Source organism: Miniopterus schreibersii, assembly GCF_964146895.1.
Source record: "Miniopterus schreibersii genome assembly, chromosome: 7".
Classification (NCBI taxonomy): domain Eukaryota; kingdom Metazoa; phylum Chordata; class Mammalia; order Chiroptera; family Miniopteridae; genus Miniopterus; species Miniopterus schreibersii.
The window spans coordinates 58,489,442-58,505,750 of record NC_138108.1 but is presented as its reverse complement, the minus strand read 5'-3'; the positions used below and the strand labels follow the sequence as shown (position 1 = coordinate 58,505,750).

At 46.2% G+C, this 16,309-nt stretch overlaps 1 protein-coding gene across 1 annotated transcript in view; it reads left to right on the top strand.

Annotated features, from left to right (window-relative positions):
* The first annotated feature begins 8,204 nt into the window (after positions 1-8,204).
* Positions 8,205-16,309, top strand: part of KIF5C (kinesin family member 5C) — a 146,803-nt gene continuing 138,698 nt past the window's right edge. The window contains exon 1 of the mRNA XM_081143369.1: positions 8,205-8,756. Coding sequence (XP_080999495.1) covers positions 8,631-8,756 — 126 coding nt within the window. The 5' untranslated portion in view covers positions 8,205-8,630. The remainder of the gene's footprint in view (positions 8,757-16,309) is intronic.

The following is a 16,309-nucleotide window of genomic DNA, read 5'->3' as shown; positions in this document are numbered from 1 at the left end:
AAAGACAAGACAAAGAGAAATTTTACAATGTTCAAAATTTTACAATGTTCAAGTCCCCAATTCCAGTTTATTTCTGAGCCCAGTTGCAGTCCAGACTTATTTCCTCGAGAATTATATTAACTTCCCTTCTGCTTTGGCTTGAGCTAGCTCAAGTAGATTTCTGTTGTTTGCAACCCAAAGAATCCTAAGTAACCCTGAATTATGTATCCCATTGCTACTGTTCATGGTATGTCCCGTTCCATGCCCTGTGGGAGGTGATATCTGATTCATATGCCAGTGGACCTCAAATGACAAAGATCAAAGGAGCCCAAAAGGCTGAGCGATGCATCCATATCTTTCGTCAGTAAGAAGGGCCATCTGTTTGGCTCTGCTGGACAGTGAAGCCAGCATGGGAGGGTCGGAGGTCCCATGGAGAGAGTTGTGGATCCTTCAATTCTGTCCCTAGGTTCATAGCTCATTGGTGTTTCTAACTGGGCCGGGAACTCTTCTTTATCTGATTACTCATTTACTTAAAATCTTCCAGTGACTTCCCACGGCCAGTGGAATGTCATCCAGACACTGTGACCTGTTGTCCAAGACTCTCAATGATTTGACATAAAGCCACTTTTCCAAGTTTGGTCCCCAGATGTCTCCATACAACATTGCACTTTCCCCCCAAGTAAGATACAAGTGCTTGCAGCCTGGTACCTCTGTCACTTTCAGCAGGATGTCTGTACCGGTACCTTTTTCAGGGTTTGATTTATGTTGCCCTCCCAGGAAAATTATACAAATGTACCCTACTGTCAGGAGGATAAGAGAGGGCTGCCTCTCCAGTATACATTACAATATTGGGTGTTATTATCCTTTGTAATCTTTGCCAATTTAATAGGTATTTCTTTGGTTATGAGTCAGGCTGAAGAGTTTTTTGTGCATTTAAGGTGATTTGTAATTCTTTTGTGTATTGAGTTTTTATGCCTTGGCTGGTTTTTCTCCTGTGTATTTATAGCTGTCATATTGATTTGTAAGAATTCTTTATTAAAGATATCTACTCTACTATATATGTTGCAAAAACCTTCCTTAGCTGATTGTTTTATTATTGTGTATGATTTTTAATGTATAGAATTTTATATTTCTGTGAAGTTTAATATGCCCCTTTTTTTCCTTTGATGATTGCTGTCTTAGGTTTTTGTTTTGTTTTTTGCTTAGCATGACTGTTATTTCTCTTATAATCTCTGTATGTCTTATCTCCCAGTGAGACTCTTTGAGAGAGGGGCCTGTTTCCAAAGTTGCACTTTTTGATTCTACTCTCTGCCCTATTGCAGTGTAAGCGATTAGCAAGTGACAATTAATCATTTGTTGGCTGTCGTGACAACCGCTTTCTAAGGTGGCCTCCAGTGCTCCTTGCCTCCTGATAATCACACCTAAGTGTAATCCCACCCTTCTGAATGTGTGTCAGACCTAGTGACTTGCTTCGAATCAATGGAGTATAGCGAAACTGGTCAGATGAGATTAAGCTATAAAAGACTGTGACTTCCGATTTGTTTTTTCTCTCTCTTTTGTTCTAATGATGCCTACTGTTCTTGTGAGGCCCATGTGACAAGGAACACGGGGTAGCCTCTGCCAACAGCCAGTGGGAGATGGAATCCTGCCAACGACGACATGGGCGAGCTTGAAAGCGGATCCTTCCCCAGCAGAGCCCTGAGATGGCTGCACCACTGGCTGCGTGAGAGAGGACCTGAGCTACAGGATCCGCTGCGCAGGGCCTGGGGGCCTGGCCCGCGGTGAGATAACAATGTTGCTTTAAGCCACTAGGTGTTGAGGTAATCTGTTAAACAGCAAATGATAACTTGAACAATTGTTGGAGGGAAAAAAGGCTTCTAGGCTTTGGGTACTTTTCTTTGACTTGTGTAGAAGAAAACCCCATCTCAGTGGCGGCTTTGAAAAGTAAAAGAGAGGTAGGAAACCACATCAACCTTGGAAGTCTCAGTGTCTTTATTTAACATATTTATAAGGAATTGATTTGCTGAGGATGCAGCTATATTTCTCCTGTGGGTAATAGAAAATGTGTTTCTCTTTACACTTCTTTCCCACAGTGTGTGAGGAAGATGGGGCTGCTTCCTAGAGATGCCCCTGTGTTTTGCTGAGCACAGCCATGAGGACGGGGCTATGAGCCTGGGGCAGAGCTGGGACACCATGCACTGGGCTGCACCAGGGAGGAAGAGTGTGGGGCAGTCAGGACATGGAGAGAGGAGTGGGGGGGATGTCAGGAGGGAAAGGGACCCTCTGTGGCTGCAGAATGGATATGGGACTTTGAAGACATGAAGTCTATTTTAATTCATGATTTTTTTTTTTTAAACATATCTTTATTGATTTCAGACAGAGGAAGGGAGAGGGAGCGAGAGAGATAGAAACATCAATGATGAGAGAGTCATTGATCGGCTGCGGCCCACAACCCGGGCATGTGCCCTGACCGGGAATTGAACCCTGATCGCCTGGATCCTAGGTGGACTCTCAACCGCTGAGCCACGCCCGGCTGGGCTAATTCGTGATTTTTACATAGTCCACTGTGGGCTGTGTAATAGAAATCCCTGATTTATGATTCCTGGTACATTTTTAGTAAAGTTTGCATTACTTCTTAATGATTTCCTGGGAGTAGATTTTTATTTTTATTTTTACCAATGTTGAATTCTGTCTCCAAATGGGGCCTGAATGGACTTAGACACAGTTGCAGGAAGATGGGGAATAGCTGACATCCAGGTCACACTGGGGTTGTGCTTAGTCAGCCCTGAGAAGGGCAGGGGGTCTCCATCCAGGTTACATTGGGGTTTTACTGAGTCAGCCCTGAGAAGGGCAGGGGCCTCCATGCCCTGTTACCTCCTGCATCTCAGCTTCCACCTGGGCCTGGTGCTTGGTGCCTGGAACCCACACGTTACCTGTGATTACCAGTGCTCATTCACAGGTGCCCCCTCCCCACCTCTGGGACAAAGAGTTTGGATTTTCTCTCCCCTTCCCTCCCCTCTCCTCTCCCTCCTTAGGCTCAGTTATTCTCCATCTTATTTGTCCAGATTCTGAATATTTTTTCTGCATTACTACTAAAGGTCTAATCTAGTAAAATGAGTCTCAGTCCATGGATCAGTTCTCCTAGAAAAGAAAGGGCTCCCTCCGTCAGATCAGCTAATGTCATGTTACACGGGGGTGGTCATCTTTGCCTCTTCCCCACTGAGCTGGGTTATCTGGACACCTTGAACTGAGGAGATACACTTTAAAAGACATCCAGATTTTTCATTCCATGGCAGTAGATTATTTTTGCAAGTTTTAAAGGGATTTTTCAACATCTTTAAAAACATTTCATGTGTTCGTTTGGTTTTTAATCTTCACTGGAGCCAGATATTTTTTGTGCTTACAGGAATGGAGCTGGGCCTGGGCAATCAGAAATGATTAAACCCACATGGGACCTGCAGACCCCAGTGCTGAAGTTAAATGGCCAACCTAGTGACTGCTGAAGACAGGGAGCTGATGTGAAAATTGAAGCAATTACCTGGATCACTCAGGCAAAATAATTTCTGAGGCTTTTTTTCCTTGAACAATCCAGATAATTGCGTCAATTTGCACTTTTTACCAGCAGTAGAGACTGGCAGAAACTTCTCTCTAGGAGTGGGCTGAAGGGAGAGAAGCAGAGTGCTCAGAAAATGATTCTGATCACTCAGGAGAGAAAATGGGATAATGGGGGGAATTCATGTGCTTTGGCCCTGATTCCTACCAGGCTCAAGCAAGTCCAAGTGAGAGTGTTCATTGTTGCCTAAATGATCCAGATAATTGTCCATTTTCTGCCTCATCTCAACAATGAAGCTGCAGGACCATGCAAATGTTGCTCACCGAAGCCTCAGAAGAAATCATGGCCGGGGAAGTTTGAGCCTGTTTGAGGCCCTTACCCTGTGCTGGTGGGTATGTTCATTACCGCACTCAGATAACTGTCGTTTCCTGGTTGGAGAAGGCTTTGCAGGGTCAGGGAGGAGAGGAGTGGAGTAGGCACTGTCCTGTCTGGGAAGAGCACACCACACCTGTTAATTTAACCATGAGCAAAATCCAGGGCAGCGGGACTCCACCATTCCCTGAAGCAAATGGTTCATTTCACATGGACCCTGGGGATTCATTTCTGGGACTGATAATCCACATTGTTGAACGAATGAATGAGTGATGCATGAATGCATGAAAGACATTTGTTGAGTTGCTACTTTGCGTTTGGCATTATGCCAGGCCTTGGAATAATTAACGCTATATTAATGATTTCTTTCTTTTTCTCATGCTTTTTTGGGAGTGGTGATTTCCTCAGTCTTTTCACAGCCTCTTCCAGACTTTATTTCCATAGTATTTTCTCACATATTTCTCTTCCAATTCTCACTTATCCAGAATAGGTAATATTTTTAGCATCATTTCAACAGATGGGGTAAAAGAAAAGAATTCAAAGGAGTTAAATACATTTTCTGAAGTCACAGAACTTGTTAGCAGTAGAGCTGGAATGAAATATCTAGGATTCTGAGCCCAAGGCTCCATTGACAATGCAATGCCTTTGTTTTCAAGTTCGTGTATTCATCGATTTGTCCTTGCTATTATCATGATCATGATGGACATGGATTGATCATTCAGAAAATATTTATTAAGTATGTAGGTAACATAGGATCCCCACAACACAGATAGAGAAGCAAGACATACACACAAGACATTTCACATGAAGAAAAATATTGTGACATGGAAAGAACTGGAGAACAGTACCAGACAACAATAGGAATGTCATTGCAAGGCAGCAAGTGCTCATGTGCCAAATCTGAGGGACTGATGGCCTAAGAAGATGAAGAGTCCTATGAACTAGGGCTGTGCAGGGAGGTGTTTATTTATTTAAATTCAATTTCTTTTTCTATGTGTGTGTATATATATATGTATATATATATACACACACATATATACATATATATACACACACACACACATATATATGTATATATCCTCACCTGAGGCTATTTTTCCATTGCTCTTCACAAAGGGTAGAAGGGAGAAAGAGAAAGAGAGAAACATTGATGTGAGAGAGACACATCGATTGGTTGCCCCTGGCATCACCCGGACCACAGCCGGGGATTGAGCCTGCAACTGAGGTACATGCCCTTGGCAGGAATAGAACCCAGGACCCTCCAGTCCATGGGCCGCCTCTCTAATCACTGAGCCAAACTGGCTAGGGCCAATATCATATATTATTTAAAAAAATGAGATATAATCAGCATATAACATTGTATTAGTTTCAGGTGTACAACACTGTGATTTGATATTTGTACATATTGTGAAATGATCACCACAATTTAGTCAACATGCATCAGGACACATGGTTACAAAATGTTTTTCTTATGATGGGAACTTTCAAGATCTACTCTCTTTGCAACTTTTAACTACACAGTACAGTATTATTAAGTATAGTCACCATGCTGTATATAACTGGAAGTTTTTACCTTTTAACCAAATTCACCCATTTTGCCTTCCCCCACCCCTGCCTCTGGCAAACACCTATCTGTTCTCTATCTATAAATTCTGTTTGTATTTTTTAGATTCCACATATGTGAGATCATATGGTATATGTCGTTCTCTGTTTGACTTATTTCACTTAGCATATTGTCCTTAAGGTCCATTCATGTTGTTGCAAATAATAGAATTACATCCTTTTTTATGGCTTAATAATATTCATGTATATTCATGTATATGAATATTATTATGTATGCATATATAAATATTATTATATAAGCATATATATGAATATATATTATGTATACAATATCACATTTTATTTATCCACTCATCTGTCAGTGGATACTTAGGTTGCTTCCATGTCTTGGCTATTGTAAATAATGATGCAATGAACATAGAGATGCGATAATTCCATATTTTTATTGTCGTAAAATACACCTAACATACATTTCTACTATTTTTACCATCTTAAAGTGTACAACTCAGTGGCATTAAGTACATTCACATTGTTGTGCAACCATCACACTATCTAGTTCCAGAACTTTAAGAAAACTTTTTTTAAATGAATACAGCTTTTGATTTCAGAGGGAAGAAGGGAGAGGGAGAGAGAGAGATAGAAACATCAATGACGAGAGAGTCACTGACCGGCTGCCTCCTGCACGCCCCCGACTGGGGATCAAGCCCGCAACCCGGGCATGTGCCCTGACTGGGAATCGAACCGCGATCTCCTGGATCCTAGGTCTATGCTCCATCGCTGAGCCACGCCCAGCCAGGCTCCAGGACTTTTCCATCACCTGGAATGGAAACCCTGCATGGGGAAGTTTTACAGAGAGTCTTATAGACTCTTGAGGAATAGCTAGGATTTTAAGAGGCAGAAATGTGAGAGGAATCCACTGGGCGTGTGTAAAGAGTGAGCACTGACAAGATGTGTCCAATGCTTAGCGAATGGTGAGTGGTGAAGAGTGGAGGTTTGTGAAGGAAAGTCCTGAGCAGTAAGGTTGGGTGACTCGTGGGGACCTTCCTTGTATAACAGCAGGATTTATCCTTCCCTTTCCCTTTCAGGGTCACCTTCCTCTAAGACCACTTCCCCTCAATGGTTTTGCTTTAAACTCCCTCTCAGCTCTGCTGTGGGGTCTCCACTCTCTCTGCTCTGGTCACTACCCGCATCTCCAGGATTCTGGTCCACCTGCAACAAACATGCTGCTGCTGCTGTTCCGCACATGTGGACCTCAGTCAGTAGCGGGTGGGTCAGGTGGCCCTTTTTGTATCCACCCTGGGCTGTAATTGCTCCAAGTGCCATTGACACAAGACTGTGGGGTGCAGAAACTTCACCGATGGAGATTACTGGAGGGAATGGCATCCTCTTCATTTGGGAACCTTCCGACCATGGGATTCCCCTGATTTTACAGTCCTTGCCTCTGGCTGAGTAGTCTAGAGGGAGACACCAACCTAAGTCCAGGCCAATCACAGACCTTCCCTAGGATTTTCCAACTAAAACTCTGAAACAATATCTATCCTTATCTAGTGGTAGAAACTGAAGAATGAAACCCAAGGGTTGTTGGCAGCTGGGTTTCCTGACATTTGGAAGGATGATCCAAAGTTAGAATGAGTGAGGCCAACACAAAGAGCAGGGACCAGAGTGAGACAGAGAGTGAGTCTTGGTAGCTTGCCCACGCCATGGCTGGGTTGTTTCACCATTTCATAAGCAAGATAAATCTGCATTCTTCTGATAAATACTCCTTTTGCCTCAGTGGCTCCAGTTGCGTTTCTATCACTTTCCCCCCTAAGAGCCCTAATACTTAGTAAGAGGCATGAAAGGGTGACTCCAGGAGAGCAAGTGGCTTAAGCAAGATATCAGAAGCAAGCAGAACAAGAGGTGAATGGAGGAAGCCACAGTAGCCTGGCATTTGTCAGAGAGTAAACATCCAGACAAGAAGTGCCAAGAGATGAGGCTAACAAGTAGGCAGAAATCTGATCACGGGGCCTGGAGCTATTTTGTAAAGGATTTTGGACTTGATCCTCTATATGTTCTGTACATATTACAGGATTCTAAGTAGGTATTAGGCAGAGGTTCTGTAAACTGTACTATAATTAATAGTAATTAAGAGGTTCTTAACCTGGGAGTCACAGGCAGGCTTCAGTCATTCCCAAACCGTCTGAAATAGCATGAAAAATCTGTGGGAGTGTATGAGGTTGTCTTCGTTCCTTGCCATGGAAAAGGTACCTAACTTCATCAGCTATTAAAGGAATCTCTGACCCCAAACCCAAAATATGCGATGAACCACTAGTTATGTACAGGCATCTTCAGGAATAGCTGGCTTAAAATGTTCATGCAAATCTCGTTTTCATCCTGAACGTCCTCAAAACTGTTCAGCATAGAGAAAGGGCTCCTAACTGCTCGGGTGAGATACAGAGATGACAGAGACCTGGTTATTTAGAGAGATTTTAACCGGGAGTGATGGGTATGACCTCCCTCCTGTTCTTGACTTGGCAGCCAGGCCAGACCCCTGCAGGCCTTTGGAGGTCGCATCCGGGGCACCCCTGCCGTCCCGAAAGCCAGCTCCAGGCATCCTCCCCCTTCCACCTGCAGGTGCAACGACTACACGTCCCAGGATGCGCCGCGCTCGGGGCGGGGGTGGGTCTCTGCGGTGACGTTGTCGCCCCGGGCTGGCCGGGGGGCGGGACCGAGGGGCGGAGGGGGGACGGAGGGGGGAAGGGCGGCGGAGGGGCGGGCCCGGGGGCGGGCCGAGCGCGCGCTGGTGCTGATGCGGGATGGCTGAGCGCGCAGGAGCCCGGGAGGTCTGAGCCGGGCGAGGCTCGCTCCATGCGCATCGCCCGCTCCGCCGGCCGCGTGGTCGCGGGCAGGTGGGCCCGGGGCGCGGCGCAGGGCCCGGGAAGGTAGGTCTGCAGCCGGCGGGGCCGGAGGCTGATAGACGGCCGCCTCCCCGGTCTCGGAGCGGCTGGAGCTGCCACCCTCCGAATTCGCGATGACCTGCTGAGAAGCGCCGTGGAGGCTGCTGCGGGCGGCCTCGCCGCGGGCGGTGCGGTTCGCGGCCTCCACCCTCGTCTGCCGAGCCCGGGCCCCCACCCCGCCCCGCCCCGCGCCCCCGCCCCGCGCCCCCTCCCCGCCGCCGGCCGAGATGGCGGATCCAGCTGAATGCAGCATCAAAGTGATGTGCCGGTTCCGGCCTCTCAACGAAGCGGAGATCCTCCGTGGGGACAAATTCATCCCCAAATTTAAAGGCGATGAGACCGTGGTAATTGGGGTAAGTGGCCGCGCGTCCGGCCTCCCCTCCTGCTTCGCGGCGCAGACCGACACCCCGACACCCCGGACCGAGCGGAGGGGCTCGGGCAGCCCCTGCAGACGTCACCGCGGGTCTGCTTTCTCGGGTGGGCTTGAGGGGAGACCCCCTGTCCCCGCGCCGTAGTTCCCTCCGTGGGGGTGGAGGGGCGACGCGGGCGGGGCGCGCCCCCGTGGTGAGGCTGGGGGCGGGGGGCGAGGAGGGTTCGGCGTCGCCATTGTTCGCGGGGTGGGGGCCCGGGTGGGCCTTTTGTTCCCCTCCCTGTCCATGCCGCGTGGGTAGTGTGTTCAGGTCACCCTCAAGCCGGGGTGCCCAGGCTCCCCTTAAAGTATGAGCTCTGCAGACCCACCAGTGATTCCAGGGATCAGTTCGATTTATTGAACATTTTGCCTTTTCTCACCATCTTAGCAAAAGAAGGAGAAAAGGGGCTGGGAAAAGCCCAGCCTCGTCTCGGGGCTCCCCGGCGGTGTGGACGCGGCGTCCCCCCGCGTTTCACCTTGCTTTGCGCGCTGAAGGCGGGGGGGGGGGGGGGAGGGGGAGGGTGCAAGGAACGCTCGGTGTCCCCGGGGGGCCTGCTCTGTCTCCTGCTGCTTCTCAGCCTAGGCTGCCTTGGACAGGGAGCCCGGGCCTGACCCCTCCCCAGGGGGGCGACTCCTCCGCATGGTGGCCACAGGCCCTCGGGCGTGCTTGGTGCCGAGTGGAGAGGACTGGCTGTGTGCCCACAGCTGTGCGCCTCGGGGCCCAGGGCGCAGCCCAGTAGCCCCACTGTGCAAAGAGCAGAAGTTACTTTGTGTGGCTGGGGCCCCCTCCCTCTAGATCTACCTTCTCGCCTTTCCCCTTCCCCCTCCCCCCTCCCCCCCTCCCCCCCGGAGCCCCAGCTGCGGGGGGGAGGGGGGGAGGAAGGGAGCACCACGAGTTTTTAGTTCTTAAAGGAATGTGTCAACTGAAATAAGCCAGCTTCGTGCCCCTCCCCCCTCCCCCGCCCCCCGAGGTCCCCAGCGTGCGTAGCCGCTGTGCCCTCTTTGTACGCGAGCGGCGTCGGGGAGAGACCGAGTCCACGGGAGCCTCCGGGTCCCCGCCGACTCGGTCCCGCAGCCCGCTTGGGGCTGCTGATGCAGCCTTCCCGGCCCAGCATTGATTAAGTGATGTCATCTCGATCACTGAGCATGCTCCGGCTAACCCCCTCCCTCCCTTCCCCCAGTGGCTGGTGTATTTAGGTCAAGTGATTGACAGGTGACAATTTACAGGGGGTCTCTGCCAGGCCTTTCTCCAACTCGAGGCCGACGTTGGCCTGGCCGAGCGGTTCCCTGCGTCTTCTGCCAAGGGGGTGCCAAGGGGGTGCCGCAGCGAAGGGCCCCGGGGACTAGCAGGTGCTAAGTGTAGCAGCAGGCCGGGCACGCTCCCCACGCGGGGGGACCCAGGCAGAGCTCTGACCTTGGCACTGGGCTGCAGCGTGTACCTGCCTTAGGGAGGCAGCGCCCCACGACGACCTTGTCCCCGGCCTGGTTTTCACAGCCGTCGGGACACTGACTTCACAACGCTGGGTGGATGCGCCTCCTTTCCGGGAGCCGACCTCTGAGCTCGAAGGAGGGGTTTTCTCCCGTAATGTTGAACGGAAGGGAAGATGTATGCTGCACTGTCGGTGATGAGGGAAATTCTGGGATTGACGGCAGCCGTGGGAGAGTGATAAACCCATGGCCAGAGTGCGCGGGGCGGATAGAAGCTGCTTGGGTTCCGCTCTCAGCTGGGGTCAGCCCGCAGGGTGGAGTTAGAGTGGGAGTTACTGGGACGTCCAGTCCCTGCCTCTTGCCTTGTAACAATTTTTTAAACAAATGATTGTGCAGCAGTTATTGTTCTGGTGATCCTATTTTTTTAAATTTTTTTTCTCAGAGGTTTTAAAGAACAGCCTGGAGAAGTTTCTTCTCGCCCCTCCCTCTCCCCCTGCCCCCCCTCCTCTCCCCCTGTTTCTAAGCCTGTAGACCAAGCCCAAGGAAGTGGAGTAGCACAGGGCAGGGCGAAAGGAGGTTTGCAGTTGGGAGTACTGAAAGAGGTTATTCTTGTATTATCAGTTGTTAATTATTGTATTATTTTCCATGTGAACAATGGTAAACCTACTTTTGCCCCACCCTGTATGTCATCCCCTTTAATGCGTGTTCAAGGCAGAGATTCTTAATTTTAGGGTTTTCTTTCTTTAATTTTATGCCATTACTATGAGTATGTACTTCCTGTCTAAATGTATATGTTATTGACCAAATCAGTGAAAACAAATTATAAAATAAATTTTACCATAAAAATGATCACTATATAAAATAAGTAACTTAAACAAAAAATTGCATATGTGAACGCACAGGTAGCTCTTCAACTACAAAGTTTTGCTGATCCTACTGTAATCCTTTAATACACACAGTTTTCAATTTTAAGACAAATTTCTTATTGAAATAAAGCATCCTATAGAAAGGTGTTATCATAATTTTGCAACTTGATGAGTTTTTATAAAGTAAACACTTCCTTGTAATCACCCCTCAAACTAAGAAACATACATTTTCAGGACCCCAGAAGTCCCCCGTGTGTCCCTTCCTGTCGCTAATTCCTCCTGCTTTAGGGTCATTGCTATTCTGACTTCTAATGCCATAGATTAGTTTTGCTTTTTAAAAAAACTTAATATGCATAAAAGCAAACAGTGTTTTTGCTTTTGTGTGTGGCTTCTTGTGCTCAGAATTATGCTTGTCAGACTCATCCATGTTGTGGCATGTCCAAGCAGTTTGCTTATCCTTGTTGTTGGGTAGTAACCCATTATGTGAATATAACACAGTTTATTTATCCCATTAACTGTTGGTAGACATCTGGATAGTTTCCAATTTGGGGCCAATTTGGGGACAGAGCTGCTATGAACATTCTCTTATATGTGTCTTTTGGTGAGTGTGGGTTCAGAACAGAAGACTTCCAGATGCTGAAGGGTGTTGGGACTTGAGTTGGCATGTGCTAGGACCTGTCCCATTCCTAATTAATAATGTGGAACTAAGGGAAATGACAGTTTTGTATCACACTTTTTATACAGAGTAGAATGGCTCCCCCGTCAGTCCAGTTGGAACCAGCCCGTGTGGCTCAGTTTTAGGTGGAGACTGCTTAAGGTGGGTCCTCCCTTCCTTGCTTGCAGGGGTGCAGATTGTGGGGATGACCAGAGAAGCCCAGAACCATCCAGAAATGCCAGTAACCTTCACCTTCAGTGGAGACCAGTAAAGAATGAGTTTCTGTGGAGTTAGCTGCTAGTTCAAATTCAGAACCCAGAAATTCTTTTTGTTTTTGAAGCTGGGATAATTTTTTTCTCTCTTTTAAGTCATGTTCAAATCTTATGGAAATGTATGCTAGCAGGGAGATTTTGCAGGTGGAGTTTCTAGATTTCTCTTTGAGGAAATGTTCTGTCTTGGAGGAATCATCTCTACCATTCTTGCTTTTTTCAGCTCCTGTGCAAACCTTTCTTTCCCTGACCTCCCAGCCACTCTTTCTCCCCACTCTGAACTCCCGTAGCATTTGCTTTGTACATGATCACATAATCTTTTGCCTTAGATTACTGTTAGTTTCGATCATTAGTCTGTTGGCATTGTAAGCCATGTGCAGAGAGAGACAAGAGTCTTCTGTGTTTTGCTTCTTTGTACTTCGCAGGACCTTCTCCACAGAAGGCACTTAATAAATATTTATTGATCTCTCTTTGAGCTTAGAAGTCTTTACTTTGGTATGTTTAACTTATTTTATGGACTTTTAATTGACTGTGGGGAGTAGTTAAGAAACAATTTTAAAGAGAAGTGCTATTCCTTTGAGCATATAAGATAGCATATACTATACTTAAAATGCTGTAAGAAAGCTGGGAGAGAACTGCATTCAGCTTTGTTAAAAATTAGGAGACCTCGCCCGCTGTCATGGCTCAGCAGTTGAACATCGACCTATGATCCAGGAGATCTGGGTTTGATTCTAGGTAGGGGATGTGCAGGAGGCAGCTGATCAATGGCTCTCTCATCATTGATGTTTTTATCTCTCTCTTTCTGGCTCACGTCCTCTCTCCGAAATCTGTAAAGATATATTAAAAAAAAAAAAGGGAGACCCAATGACACTGGTAGAGGGTGGGGGTGGCCTAGTGATTAGCAAAGGGACTCCACATTAATTCCCCAGAGAAATATATTGGATTTATGGCATTTCTTATAGTACTCCTTCATTATTTGCTATAAATCCTGGCAAGTCATCCATTATTTTGGGCTGTGCCTGTTGGTTTTAATGCATCTGTGTTGATGGAAACTGTCTTGGAGAATTTCCTGTAAAGTTCTTTGAAATGGACTTTCACGCTTCAGTTTGGAGCTTTCCTTTCATTTTGTGGTTCAGAGTTCTGGGAAAGCAGGTCTTGCTAGAGATGGGAGCTTCCTTCTGAGGCCATGTAAGTTCCAGCCTGTTTGAGAGACAAAGCAAAACATCAGCCGCAAATCCTGAGCTGGTGAGTGGTGTGGAAAGTGGCCTCCATCTGCAGGAGCTTCGATTAGTTCTGGGCAGTGAATGGGTGAGGAAGGCAGGAGCCAGGGCAGAGACTAAGTTCCAAGCTTGAGTTATCATTGTGGTGATTAAGGACTGAAGAAGTGAAGAAATATGGCTAGAATTTTGCTTTTTATACACAGTAATTGTCTTTAAAAGCAAGAACATGAAAACCTTTCTTTGTAAATTTATACACAATAAAATCTCTCTCTTTTTTTTGGTGTATATTTTGTAGGGGGTTTGACAAATACATAGAGGTATGTAGTTATGCTGTATTAGTTTTCTGTTGCTGCTAAATTACCACACATTTGACGCTTAAAACAATATGAGTTTATTATCTACAGTTTCCATAGGTCAGAAGTCCATCAGGTCAGCTGGTTTCTCTGCTTAGAGTCTCATAAAGCCAAGGTGGTGTTGGCAGGGCTGTGTTCTTTTCTGGATGGACTAGGGGAGAATCCATGTTTTGCCCATTCAGGTTGGTGGCAGAATTCAGTTCTTAGTGGTTGTAGGACTGAGGTCTCCATTTCCATGCTGTCATCCTGGGCTATACTCAACTTCTAGAGGCTGCTCTCAGGTCCTAGCCAATTTCTGCAACTTAAAAACCAGCAGCAGTTGAGTCCCTCTCGTGCTTCACATTTCTCCTGCCTCTACTTCCACAGCAAGTCTCTCTCATGGGCTATTCTGTCTCCTTCTTCCACCTTTCAGGGCCCATGCGATGGTGTTGAGCCCACCCTGATAATCAGAGATAATCTCCCTATTTTGAGGTCAGCTGATTAGCAACCTTAATTCTATCTGCAAAGTCCCTTTAATCCTGTAATGTTCACATATTCACAGAATTCCAGGGTTTAGAGTGTGAACATGGTTTGAGGCCATTACTTTGCCTACCACATACCACCAATAAAAAATTTAAAAATCCCTCATGTTTATACATCGTAGTCAAACCTTTTCCCCTCTCTTAACCCCTGGCAACCACTTATCTGTTCTTCTATAATTTTGCGTTTTCCAGGTTGTCATAAAAATGGAATCATATATTAAATATATTCTTGATTGTGTGTTCTTTTACTTAATTAACTCTGAGCTTTATGGTGTTGCATATATCAATAGTTGATTTTTTTATTGCTAGTGGTTTTCCATTAGGTAGATGTCCCACAGTTTGTTTATCCTTTCATCTGTTGACAGGCATTTGGGTTGTTTCCAGTTTGGGATGGTTATGAATAAAGCTGCTGTATACCTATGCATATAAGTTTTGTGTGAGAATAAATTTTGTATCTCTTAGGTAAGGACCCAGGAGTGGGATTGCTAGTTAGATCATCTCATAGCTCTATGTTTAAGTCTAAGAAACTGCCAAACAGCTCTGGCCAGGTAGCTCAGTTGGTTAGAGTGTCATCCCGATACACCAGTGTTGCAAGTTTGATCCCCAGTCAGGGCACACACAATAATCGACACATAAATAAGTGGAACAACAAATCGATGTCTCTCTCTCAAATTAATAAATAAAAATTTTAAGAAAAGAAACTACCAAACAGTTTTCCAAGGTGGTTGTACCATTTTGCATTCCTGTCGAAAAGCAGTAACATTTTAAGTTAGGGTTTTAAGAGTTTATTCAGTCACTTTGTCTAAGTGAGTATTAATAGTGTTTAGCAGTGCTGAGATGTGTCAGTCCTTCACTCCTCTGTGCCCTAAATTCATAGACGTTTGTTTACATCACCTGAAACTGGATTGGTGGTTTCCTGTAAATATACCCTCTGAGGCCCTGGAATGAGTGAACGTAAAAGAGCAGCCATAATCTGGCGAGTCACTGGAGGCTGCTCACTGCAGTGAGCACACAGTTGGTGCTACATAAATGAATGGAGTAGGTGGAGGCAGCAGGGAGAGCCAGACAGAACAGAGTATGGATTCACTAGCTCAGTGTCAGACTTTTCAAAAGCTGTTTAGCTTCTGTGCGCCTCGGTTTGCTCTTCTAAAGTAGGGATGGTTGCTTATGTCACAGGGTCATTAGGATGAAATGAAAGGAAGTGGTCAGAATAGAATCTGACACAGAGAAAATGCTCAATACATGCTAATTATATCCATGTTTTCCATTTCCCTCATAATTTTCCTCATATTTAGAATTATCTTTGTCCCCCAAATCATCGTCCTTAACTCTGGCTATCCCCTGAAAACCCTTCATACCTCCTCATTTCTTAGGCGTTTGTTCACCCCATTCTCCTGCTTGGAATAGCCTTTTTTCAGCTTATTTGTAGAATTTCTAACCATCCCTGAGGGCAGAGCTCATCTCCCATTTCCTTATTTATAGGCTTATCAGCTGTTCCTTTAATCTGCAGTGATCATATATAAGATTGTGTGTGTGCGTGTCCTCCGCATGTAAATTATAAGCTTCTCAGGGACAGGAACTTTTTTTTTACACCATCTTTGTCTCCTTTACTGTAGTTGTACAGTTGCTTAGTCAGTATATCTTGATTATTGAGGGTTCCTTTCTCTCCTGTTTCCTGCCTGGAATCAAGTCTCTGTAATTGGCAGTTTCTGAATTACCTTAAATAACTTGGGTATCGCTGGGGATTTCCCTCTGCCCCACCTGTGCTTGTCTGGCCCCACTCCCCTGTTTAATGACTATGTTTTCCATTCTCGGCTCTTCTCCCCCCTTCAAAAGAGGAAGCCTCCTCCACCTTTGGGTTCCTTATAGTCCCTGTCTCACAATTATCATCCAAGTCTACTTCTTAAACAAGCGAAAACAAAACTACCCATTCCCTAATGCTTTCTCTCTAATTAAAGAAAAAGTAGCCCCTTGATGGATCCAATTTCACCTTATTTCTCTCAGGTTTTTCATAAAGTCCTATTTCTGTGGTGAAGAAAGCGCCTCCCTTAACCCATTTGCTGCATGTCAGTCAAACTCCTTTTAGTAGGCATGGAGTTGTTGAGTTTGCGGTTATTTGCAAATATTACAGGGAGCCTGAGAGAAAACAGGATTTTAGATTCATTATGATGTATCTCTCCAGCAC